The 12,372-nt window shown below is 43.9% G+C and overlaps 1 protein-coding gene across 1 annotated transcript in view; it reads left to right on the top strand.

The window, feature by feature from the left end:
- The window catches only part of LOC139570918 (ubiquitin thioesterase Zranb1-like), a 40,555-nt gene that overhangs the window by 16,777 nt on the left and 11,406 nt on the right, over positions 1-12,372 (top strand). The window contains exons 3-4 of the mRNA XM_071393249.1: positions 7,228-7,415; positions 8,035-8,188. Of these exons, the coding sequence (XP_071249350.1) occupies positions 7,228-7,415; positions 8,035-8,188 (342 nt within the window). The remainder of the gene's footprint in view (positions 1-7,227; positions 7,416-8,034; positions 8,189-12,372) is intronic.

Genomic DNA, 12,372 nt, shown 5'->3' with positions numbered 1-12,372 from the left:
CTGCTTTCTCTATGATTTGCTTGACCTTCACTTGAACTCTGCATCCAGCAAACTAGTGGATAAAGCATGTCTGGTTAGAGGGGTGTATGCTGGGCGAAGAACATTCATAAATCTCTTCCAATACACATTGCCTGTGAGCATCAGAGGTGAACCAGTTGCATACACCGCTTGAGCAAGACATTCATCGGCATTTCTCTGACTACGTTCCTCCATTGAGTCAAAACAACTTCTGAGTCCAGGAGGACCATGAGATGTTGCTATCGATAAGATGTCTGATTCATCATTTTCACCTCGAATAGAAGTAGGAGGACTTTTGTCAGAGGTTGCTTGTTGTGAGCGCTGAGGGAACTTTATGCACTTGGCCAGATAATTGTGTCTGTTGCATTCTTCACACATGATTTGGCACAGTATTTGCAAATGTACACAGCTTTTCCTTCTGCATTAGCTGCAGTGAAATGTCTCCACACATCAGATAGTGCCCGTGGCGTTTTCCTGTAAAAATGAGAAGTTAGATTAAACAACTCCTTTGTAAGATAAATGTTTTAAAATGAAACATGTACAGTTGAAGTCAGAAGTTTACATACACCTTAGCCAAATACATTTAAACTCCAGTTTTTCACAATTGCTGACATTTAATCCTCGTAAAAATTCCATGTCTTAGGTCAGTTAGGATCACCACTTTATTTTAACGTGAAATGTCAGAATAATAGTAGAGAGAATGATTTATTTCAGCTTTTATTACTTTCATCACATTCCCAGTGGGTCAGAAGTTTACATACACTCTATTAGTATTTGGTAGCATTGCCTTTAAATTGTTTAACTTGGGTCAAACGTTTCGGGTAGCCTCCCACAATAAGTTGGGTGAATTTTGGCCCACAAAAAAGGTTCACTGTTAGCTTATAACCTTTTTGATAAATTTAAGCAGAATTCCCCAAATTCCAGGGCTTAACTTCCCATGGAAGATTTCCAGAAATTTCCCAGAAAGTTTCCAACCATTTACAACCCTAGTGAAGAGGATACTCTACTTTCCCGTTCAGAGAGTATCCCTTGAAGCTTTGAATCAAGGGCTGGCCCAGTCAGTGGCACTGCACCTGGAGTTAATGGTGACTGAGTGGATTCCACTGCTGCTGTCTGGACTACATGGCAGAGAGGATTCCATTGGCTAGCTAGCCTCTCTTCTGTTTTTAGTGGAGTTGCCCCTCCCAGTCAGTTTGTCCACTGATGCAAAGGACTCCCCATAGCAAAGACAGTTCTCCCCATTGTCTGAGGGGACCCCACTTATTACTGTGAATGGGAGCCCAGGGGATCTCTCATTGTCAACACACACACACCCTGCCCTTCAGTCCCAGGGGCCGGTAAACAGTGGACCCAGCATGCGGGGCTAGGCAGCCTGGCAGCACCTGCACTAAAAATAACTGACTGGTGCACAAGTCAAAAATATACATGCGTTCACATCGAAATGGACGTTCAGCCTGCTGTTTGCATGACAGGAGTCCTGTTACATAATGCTACACCAGCAGAGGGTACATGTCATTTGTGTACATGTTTAGGCTACTTGTTTTAAACAAGCATCTCATCTGGATTTAATGAATCACATTTGAGCCTACATTAGCTTCACAATGATCCTTATTGGAAACTGCAAGTGCCACTTTCCTCAGTAAAATCTGTCATATAATTACACGGGCTAAGCTTTTGAATGCTTGTTTAAAACAAAGCTAAATCTGTAACATGGTGGGATTAACAATGCATTGTGGGAAGTATCCTGTATAAAAATTGCGTATCCAGGAGCAGTTTTAGTCATGTTGCTATGATGCATTCCAAGCCTTTACTCTCCAGAAGCTAGCAATTGAGGATGTTTGCTCCACTGTAGGACAAGATGCCTGTTTGTATTAAGGGCAGTCTGCTTGACTGAGGGTATCCTTGTCTGCTTTACAGCCCACTGGCTTGTGCCACAGCAGGTTTATTATCAGACTTTCTCATTTTATTAGAGAGACTCTTCATTGCCTGAACACAGCATGCAGGTTTCAAGTGGTCCCTATGCTTCAGGAAGCTTTCACTGACGACCTGTCTTATGGTGTGTGTGTGTCTGCAAGTTTCTGTTCTACATAAGGATGTGTGTCTGCTTGCCAGTTTTACACCTGCATGAATCAGTAAAAGGAGTGAATGCACAGAGGCTACAATACTAGTCTTGTTTGTGAGTGGGTAGATCTATTGGTACCAAGAAGAAAAAACCCATAGACACGTCAGCCCAGAAGGACTGGAATTGAATACCCCTGGGCATAGCTAGCACATCAACTAGGCTACATGACAACATGGAACATACACAACCTGAAACATGAAATGATTGAACAGGAATTGGTACTGTGGGATGAACCTGTTTGGATAAACCCATTATATGCAATCTATAGATGAGGTCATCTATTTTCTTTGGTTGCTATCATGAGTAGTCTGAGCTCTGAATCACAGCCTAGGCTCTGTAGTGTATGTCATGCATACTATCAGTAGGTTAATTATCCATGAAGCCATTGTGGAAAGAAGTTGTAAACGGGCACAAAGTGTGCTGTAGATGGCATGTTGCCCCCTATTCTGAAGTGCTAGCCTATGTGTCACTGGTTGTCAGAGGCTACTGTTGTGGCAGACGACCTGTGAAGTAGTGCCGACGCTGTCAGTTGAAAATCTGTCAAAACAATTGAGAGCTACAGTAACACACAGGCTGACTGTTCATCTGGCCCTGTCTGCACTTCTTCCTTGACAGACCATTGAAGGCCCTGGGTTTCTGCTGCCCTGAGATCAATTAGACTCCTATTTATGCAGGCTCATAGCCAGTCATTAGTTAATTCAATTGATTTGGTGTTACCGTAAGGGGAAATTCAATCAAATTTGGTTTTCTCGTAAAAAAGTGTCTCCTGACTCTGTCAATTGGAGATCTGGACAAACAGGCGAGAGAAAAAAGGAGAGGACTGGAGAAAATAAAGGAAAGTGGTAGGTCTAGATGCTATGTGCCAGGCGAATTAATTTAATTACAATTATATATTTTTTTGCATACGTAACTCAATGCGGTAATGAGAATATTGTTGGAGTTTATCTTATGACTGTTTAGTGTAGGCCTACTGATCTGCACCTACATGTACCTAGATTGCTGACGCTAATTTACAACAATGGTACTCTGTAGATCAGTTGGTAGGACATGGGGCTTGCAAGTCCAGGACTATGGGTTCAATTCCCGGGCGCCACCCATAAGTAAAAATGTATGCTTGCATGACTAAGTTGCTTTTGATTAAAGGGTGTGCTAAATTGCATATCTATATCATATCAACAACGTTATAGATATAAGTTGATTAAATAGACCCTTTATGTGGACATTTTCTGTAGGGGGAAATGAGCACTTTCATGAATTTTGTGTCTTGATTATTTTTCAAAGTTCTCCACCCTTCCAAATATAGAGCAACTCTTTTTGTATCCATTTCCTTCCTAATGTGTTGTGTGTGTGTTGTACACTATGTGAGTGCAGTTCTGACTGTGCAGGCCGGCCGGCTGGCAGGCACACCCACAATAATGGACTGCTGTGAGAAGTGGTTGTGGTCGTGTCTCTCACATTCCTGTCTGAGCTCTCTCTCCCTCCCTCTCTATTACTCTCTGGCAAGCTCCTAACAACACAGTTTGTCCTCCCACTCCCTCTTCCTACTCCCACTTTCTCTTAGTTACTTTCTAAAACACACACGTGTGTGTGATATATATATATATCACACAACATTCACATTTTTATTTGTCACATATACTTGTTTAGCAGATGTTATTGAGGGTGTAGCGAAATGCTTGTGCTTCTAGTTCCAGCAGTGCAGCAATATCTTCTAAGTAATATCTAACAATTTCACAACAAAAACTTAATACGCACACATCTAAAGTAAAGGAATTAAGAATATATAAATATATGGACGAGCAATGTCAGAGCGGCATAGACTAAGATACAGTAGATGGTATAGAATACTATATATACATATGAGATGAGTAATGCAAGATATGTAAACATTATTAAAGTGACTAGTGTTCCATTTATTATAGTGGCCAATGATATCAAGTCTGTATATAGGTAGCAGCCTCTCTTTGCTAGTGATGGCTATTTAACAGTCTGGCCTTGAGAAAGTTGTTTTTCAGTCTCTCGGTCCCAGCTTTGATGCAACTGTACTGACCTCGACTTCTGGATGGTAGGGGGGTGAACAGGCAGTGGCTCGGGTGGTTGTTGTTCTTGATGATCTTTTTGGCCTTCCTGTGACATCGGGTGCTGTAGGTGTCAAGGGGGGGCAGGTAGTTTGCCCCTGGTGATGCGTTGTGCAGACCATACCACCCTCTGGAGAGCCCTGCGGTTGTGCCGTACCAGATGGTGATACAGCCCGACAGGATGCTCTCAATTGTGCATCTATAAAAGTTTGAGGGTTTTCGGTGACAAGCCAAATTTCTTCTGCCTCCTGAGGTTGAAGAGGCGCTGTTGCGCCGCCTTCACCACACTTTCTTTGTGGGTGGACCATTTCAGTTCGTCAGTGATTATGGACACAGGAACTTAACTTTCCACCTTCTCCACTGCTGTCCCGTCGATGTGGATAGGGGATGCTCCCTCTGCTGTTTTCCTGAAGTCCACGATCATCTCCTTTTGTTTTGTTGAGTATTTTCCTGACACCACACTCCCAGAGCCCTCACCCCCTCCCTGTAGGCTGCATCGTCGTTGTTGGTAATCAAGCCTACTATTGTAGTGTCGTCTGCAAACTTGATGATTTGAGTTGGAGGCGTGCATGGCCATACAGTCATGGGTGAACAGGGAGTACAGGAGGGGACTGAGCACGCACCCTTGTGTTGAGGATCAGCGAAGTGGAGGTGTTGTATCCTACCTTCACGACCTGGGGGGGCGGCCCATCAGGAAGTCCAGGACCCAATTGCACAGGGCAGGGTTCAGACCCAGGGCATCAAGCTTAATGATGAACTTGGATGGTACATTGACTATAACTCAGCATTCAACAGCATTCTTACATGGGTATTCCTCTTATCCAGGTGGGATAGGGCAGTGTGCAATGTGATGGCGATTGCATCGTCTGTGGACCTATTGGGGCGGTAGGCAAATTGAAGTGGGTCTAGAGTGACAGGTAATGTGGAGGTGATTTGATCCTTGACAAGTCTCTCAAAGCACTTGATGACAGAAGTGAGTGCCACGGGGTGATAGTCATTTAGTTAATTTAGTTCACATGTCAATATTATTCTCCAAAGCTACCCGGAACATATCCCAGTCCGCGTGACCAAAACAATCTTGAAGCGTGGATTCCGATTGGTCAGACCAGTGTTGAATAGTCCTTAGCACGGGTACCGACCCGTTTTAGTTTCTACCTATAGGAAGGGAAGAGCAAAATGGAGTCGTGGTCAGATTTGCCGAAAGGAGGGCGGGTGAGGGCCTTGTATGCATCCTGGAAGTTGGAATAACAATGGTCGAGTATTTTTCCAGCGCGAGTGCTACAGTCGATATGCTGATAGAATTTAGGAAGCCTTTTCCTCATTTGCTTTGTTAAAATCCCCCGCTACAATAAATGCAGCCTCAGGATATGTGATTTCCAGTTTGCATAAAGTCCAAGTTCCTTGAGGGCCGTCGTGGTATCGGCTTGAGGGGAGATATACACGGCTGTGACAATAACCGAATTCTCTTGGGAGATAATACGGTCGGCATTTAATTGAAGCATTCTAGGTCGGGTGAACAAAAGGACTTGAGTTTCTGAATGTTAGCACAATCACACAATGAGTCGTTAATCTTGAGACATACACCCCGCCCTTTTTCTTCTCGGAGAGATGTTTATTCCTGTCGGCGCGATGTAATGAGAATCCAGCTGGCTGGACCGACTCTGACAGTATATCCCAAGAGAACCATTTCCGTGAAACAGAGTATGTTACAATCCCTGATGTCTCTCTGGAAAGAAACCCTTACCCTGATCTCATCAACCTTGTTATCCTGGGGCTGAAATATTAACGAGTAATATGCTCGGAAGCGGTGGGTGGTGTACGCCCCTTGAGTCTGACTAGAAGACTGCTCCGACTTCCTCTTCTTCGCCGGCGTTTTTTTTGGGTCGGCCTCTGGAATCAGTTCAATTGCCCTGGGTGGTGCGAACAAAGGATCCGCTTCGGGAAAGTCATATTCTTTGTTGTAATGCTGGTTTTGTTGTAATTGAGTTACATCCGCTCTGATACGCAATAGCTCTTCCTGGCTGTGTGTAATAACACATACAATATAAGAAATAATACCAAAAAATAAATTTAAATACTGCCAAGTATTACTAGAAGCAAAGCAGCCCTCTCTGTCGGTGCCATCTTTTTGATCACTCACACTGATTACCCTTTTGAGTGTAGAACAATAGTTAGTCGGAGTAATGTTGTTGTGTAATGTGCCAGAGACTGCTGCAAGGGTATTTCAGAAATCTGAACAAAAATGATGAGGCTGGTAGTAGCACTGGAAATGTTCTAATTTTATCTTCCCCCACACTTGTTATAATGCTGTTCTTTTTCAAATGGTGGTTTTGTTTCAGTACTGTAGTAGTAAATCTACCCTGGTGCCTATGTGGTTTTGGCAAGGAATAGCCTACAAAGGATTGGGATGGTAAACGCAAAGAATTTCCACCATAACTAATATACAGATACACTGAGTGTCCAAACATTAGGAACACCTGCTCTTTCTATGGCAGACTGACCAGGTGAATCCAGGTGAAGGCTATGATCCCTTTATTGAAGTCACTTATTAAATCCACTCCTGTCAGTGTAGATGAAGGGGAAGATACCGGTTAAATAAGGATTTTAAGCCTTGAGACATGCATGTGTGCTATTCAGAGGGTGAATGGGCAAGATAACAGATTGAAGCGCCTTTGAACGGGGTATGGTAGTAGATGCCAGGAGCACCGGTTTGAGTGTGTCAAAAACTGCAACGCTGCTGGGTTTCCCGTGTGTATCAAGTATTGTCCACCACCCAAAAGACATCCAGCCAACTTGACACAACTGTGAGACGTGTTGGAGTCAACATAGGCCAGCATCCCTTGTAGAGTCCATGCCCCAACGAATTGAGGCTGCTCTGAGGACAAAAGGGGTGGAACTCATTATTAGAAAGGTGTTCCTAATGTTTTGTAAACTGTACATTGAGTTTATGTAGTGTGTGTGGCTTGTGTTTTTCACTGCTCACTAATTTCCCCCACTCTTTTTCTGCAGGTGTGGTAGAGGGGGACCTGGCTGCAGTAGAGGCCTATAAATCATCAGGGGGGGACATCGCCAGGCAGCTGACGTCCGACGAGGTGCGCCTTCTCAACCGGCCCTCGGCCTTTGACGACGGCTTCACCCTGGTCCACCTGGCCATCCGCTTCCAGAGGAAGGACATGCTGGCCGTGCTCCTCACTGAGGTCAGGACGACATGCAGGCCCTGCCAATGTATTAGCTGCAATGGTACAGGTCAAAGACTTTATTTATTCAGCTGTACCAGTTAGTGTAAATTAAATGTGCTGGTAAATAGTCACTCCATCTCCAGGTTGAGTTAGTTTCTACTTGTCAATGTTTTGAAGATCCGGCTGATGAATAGCTGTGTTCACCTCTATCTACCGGGAGAGGACACAGTGGATGGGATGTGTTCCATTGAGCTGTGGTGTGTGTGTGGCAGATCAATGGGTGTGTAAACATGATCCCAGATTATCCCAATGCTGACTGGAAGCTTTTATCCCTGTGTGTGTGAGAGTGTGAGTGAGAGAACCCTGGAAGGACTGGCAGGATTTTGTCCGCTAAGGAAGGACCGGGCAGGGTCTACCTGGGGCCAGTTCAGAAGGGTGCAGTGTTACCGAACATTCAGATAGATATAGATTGTGTTAAACAGATATTATTGAAAAGGGAATCGAGTCAGGGATTCTACTCATTACATTTCTCCCTGGAACGCTCTGAATGTTTCACCTGGCTTTCATGCTCCCTAGGTTATATTTGCAGTAGGAGACATTTTATCATTCCTGTGTCACATTCTCTGTCTGTGTCTAGGTGTCCCAGCAGGCAGCTAAGTGTATCCCAGCCATGGTGTGCCCTGAGCTGACGGAGCAGATACGTCGTGAGGTGGCTGCCTCCCTACACCAGCGCAAGGGAGACTTCACCTGCTACTTCCTCACTGACTTGGTCACCTTCACCCTGCCAGCAGGTCAGCCTCCCACTGACCTATTATATACTAGTGCAGTAGTTTTATTTAGCCTAGTTACTGTGTATAGTTGTGGCGTCCTGTTTTTCTGCTCTTCTACACTAAAGCTTCATGTCTTAGGCCTGTATGATGGTAGAATGCATGCTTTGTGTTAGGGAATTGTATGGTGGTTTCCAACTACTCTTGAGAAAAATAATTTCCCTGGCACCATTTTACGGTATTGTCGGATCAACAGGCCAACTGTGTTTATTTCCCAAATCAGGGCTCCAGAATGTGACGATTTGGTCGCGTTTTGCCACTATTTGACTTGGCTGTGCGAGTAAAATATTGAATTGCTTGGAACTGTGCGAGCTGGAAATTCTAGCTGGTCACTTCAGTCAACATTTTCTGTTTTTGGGGAGGCTACAATTATGATTTGGTGAAACACAAGGCTCCAGACTGCAACAATTTAGTCACATTTTGCAACCCTTTGACTTGACTGTGCGAGTGAAGATTAATTGGATGCATCGATGTGTGCTGCACATTCAACATGGTCACCTCACTCCAATTATTTAGGAGGATAAAACCATGATTTGGTCAAACAGTGTGCATTATCCTCATTATCATCCTTATCCTTCCTGTAATGAAAGTGTCTGCCCTGTGCCTGTTTCGCTGGCGGAAGCCACTGTCACTCCCTCTCCCCCCCGGATGCTCCGAGTAGGTTAAAGAATAGGATAGTGCTGATTGGGCTATTTTTCAGTTAAAAAAGAAAAAATAGTAATTGACCAACGTTGGTTCAATTATTTGAATTCCATTTAGTAAATTTTTTCCCCTGTGAGCTCAATGTGCACATTGCTCAGTTTCTCTATTGATAAATCAGATCAAGCGCGAACTCTGCGATATACTAGGGAGTTGTAGTTTCCAACAGGCCAATTTAGTGCAGAAAAAGTTGTAATTAACTACAATGACCATAATCCATTGGGTGTCTACTTGTCCGGTCTGTTTCTTTTATACCTGCTGCGAATCCGCAATCGAAGGATGGAGAGCAGTTGCTTCGTGAGGTATCTCTACCTGAAAATACATAATCTAAGTGATTTTGATAGTTGGTATTCAGCAGTCATAAAATAATGCCTTATTTACTTGGAAGAACTACTAAAATAGTGATTTTGAAGTAATGTGAATAAATGATGATTAATTAAAATAACTGCGCAGGTCGGCCATTGAGGTCAGTCATTTGAGGCCAATAGATGTCATTGGGTAGTATGCTGCAAAGTTTTTAAGACAATATTTACTGTTTGAGTAATCAGTTACACTTACAACAGGCAGCCTATTAAAGTAATGATGGACTGTCATTTCTCTTTTCTTATTTGAGCTGTTCTTGCCATAATATGGACTTGGTCTTTTACCAAATAGGGCTATCTTCTGTATACCACCCATACTTTGTCACACACAACTGATTGGCTCAAAGGCATTAAGCAGGAAAGAAATTCCACAAATTAACTTTTAACAAGACACATCTGTTAATTGCATTCCAGGTGACTACCTCATGACTGGTTGAGAGAATGCCAAGAGTGTGCAACGCTGCCATCAAGGCAAAGGATGGCTACTTTGAAAAATCTCATATAAAATATACTTTGATTTGTTGAACACTTTTTTTTGGTTACTGCATGATTCCATATTTGTTATTTCGTAGTTGTGATGTAGAAAATAGTACAAATAAAGAAAAACCCTTGAATGAGTAGGTGTGTCCAAACCTTTTGTCTGGTACTGTATCTTCAATCACATGATCTCAGTAAAACTGTGTATGACTTTAAGGCTCCCAAGTGGCAAAGCGGTCTAAGTCACTGTATGTCAGTGCTAGAAGCATCACTACAGACCCTGGTTCGATTCCAGGCTCTATCACAACCGGCCGTGATTGGGATTCCCATAGGGCGGCGCACAATTGGCCCAGCGTCGTCCAGGTTAGGGTTTGGCCGGGGTAGACCGTCATTGTAAATATTAATTTGTTCTTAACTGACTTGCCTAGTTAAATAAAATAAAATAGATTGCTCCTTTGAAAAACCAGGGTGGAAAAGTTAGTCTGGAGCCCTGAAAAGCAAAGTAGTATTTTCATATGTACGAAGTTTTTGGTAAGGTACGCAAGGTTGAAAGTACAGCTATTTTAGTTGAATTCCTACTTGAGAAATGGGCTACATTGTGGTTAAAGACGAGAGCTGCAGGGCTGGTAAGCAGTGATGACTGGTATGCAGAGTATTTGGGGAGCATGCAGATGCATTGGCTGTTTTGTTCTGTTGCACAACGTCAATGCATTCATTTACTGAGCTGAAGAATAGCCACTACTATTGTCAAGGGCTCCAAGCGCACACACAGTAGCCCTATAGCTTTATTGTGGAAAGAAAAATACACACAAACAAAACATGGTTTGACATTGGATAGAAAACACTGTCAAATGTGGTGTGTGTAGTTTGCAGAGATGTCAGTTTGTAGAGTTACAGTCAAATCAAATGGTATTTGTCACATGCGCTGAATACAACAGTAGTCCTTACAGTGAAATGCTTACTTACAAGCCCTTAACCAACAATGCAGTTTTAAGAAAAACTATTTACTAAATAAACTTTTGGCTGGAGTATTTGGCAATTTTTAGGGCCTTCCTCTGACACCACCTGGTATAGAGGTCCTGGATGGCAGGAAGCTTGGCCCCAGTGACGTACTGGCCTGTACGCACTACCCTCTGTAATGCCTTGCGGTCGGAGGCCTAGCAGTTGCCTTACCAGGCAGTGAGGCAACCAGTCAAGATGCTCTCGATGGGGCAGCTGTAGAAGTTTTTGAGGATCTGAGGACCCATGCTAAATCTTTTCAGTCTCCTGAGGGGAAAAAGGTTTTGTTCGACTGTCTTGGTGTTTGGACCATGAAAGTTCATTGGTGATGTGGACACCAAGGAACTTGAAGCTTTCAACCTGCTCTACTACAGCCCTGTCGATGAGAATGGGGGCATGCTCAGCCCTCCTTTTCCTGTTGTCCACGATCATCTCCTTTGTCTTGCTCACGTTGAGGGAGAGGTTGTTATCCTGGCACCACACTGCCAGGTCTCTGACCTCCCTATAGGCTGTCTCATCATGTCGGTGATCAGGCCTTCCACGGTTGTCATCTGCAAACTTAATGATGGTGTTGGAGTTGTGCTTGGCCATGCAGTCATGGGTGAACAGGGAGTAGAGAGGACATAGCACGCACCCCTGAGGGGCCCCCGTGTTGAGGATCAGCAAGGCAGATGTGTTGTTACCTACCCTTACCACCTGGGGGCGGCCCGTCAGGATGTCCAGCATCCAGTTGCAGAGGGAGATGTTTAGTCCCAGGGTCCTTAGCTTAGTGATGAGCTTTGAAGGCACTATGTTATTGAATGTTGAGCTGTAGTCTATGAACAGCATTCTCACATATGTGTTCCTTTTGTCCAGGTGGGAAAGGGCAGTGTGGAGTGCAATAGAGATTACATTACATTTGTGGATCTGTTGGTGCGGTATGCAAATTGGAGTGTGTCCAGGGTTTCTGGGATAATGGTGTTGATGTGATTCATGACCAACCTTTCAATGCACTTCATGGCTACAGAAGTGAGTGCTACGGGTCGGTATTCATTTAGGCAGGTTACCTTGGTGTGCCTGAGCACAGGGACTATGTTGGTCTGCTTGAAACATGTTGGTATTACAGACTCTGTCAGGGACAGATTAAATATGTCAGTGAAGACACTTGCCAGTTGGTCAGCGCATGCTCAGTGTACACGTGTACACTCCTGTCACTGGGGAGCTCGTGGCTGTGCTTCCTTTGTAGTCTGTAATAGTTTGCAAGCCCTGCCACATCTGATGAGCTTCGGAGCCGTTGTAGTAGGATTCAATCTTAGTCCTGTATTGACACTTTTCCTGTTTGATGGTTCGTAGCTTATTATCTGCGTCATCTGACCATTTCCGTATTGAGTGAGTCACTGGTAATTCCTGCTTTTAGTTTTTGCTTGTAAGCAGGAATCAGGAGGATAGTTATGGTAAGATTTGCCAAATGGAGGACAAGGGAGAGCTTTGTATGCATCTCTGTGAATGGAGTAAAGGTGGTCTAGAGTTTTTTTTTTTTTTTTTCTGGTTGCAAATGTAACATGCTGGTAGAAATTAGGTAAAAAGGTTTCCCTGCATTTAAGTCCCCGACCACTAAGAGCGCCGCCTCTG

Source organism: Salvelinus alpinus, chromosome 3 (genome assembly GCF_045679555.1).
Source record: "Salvelinus alpinus chromosome 3, SLU_Salpinus.1, whole genome shotgun sequence".
Taxonomy (NCBI): domain Eukaryota; kingdom Metazoa; phylum Chordata; class Actinopteri; order Salmoniformes; family Salmonidae; genus Salvelinus; species Salvelinus alpinus.
Note: the sequence above shows the minus strand (reverse complement) of the source record. Positions and strands in the feature narration are given on the sequence as shown.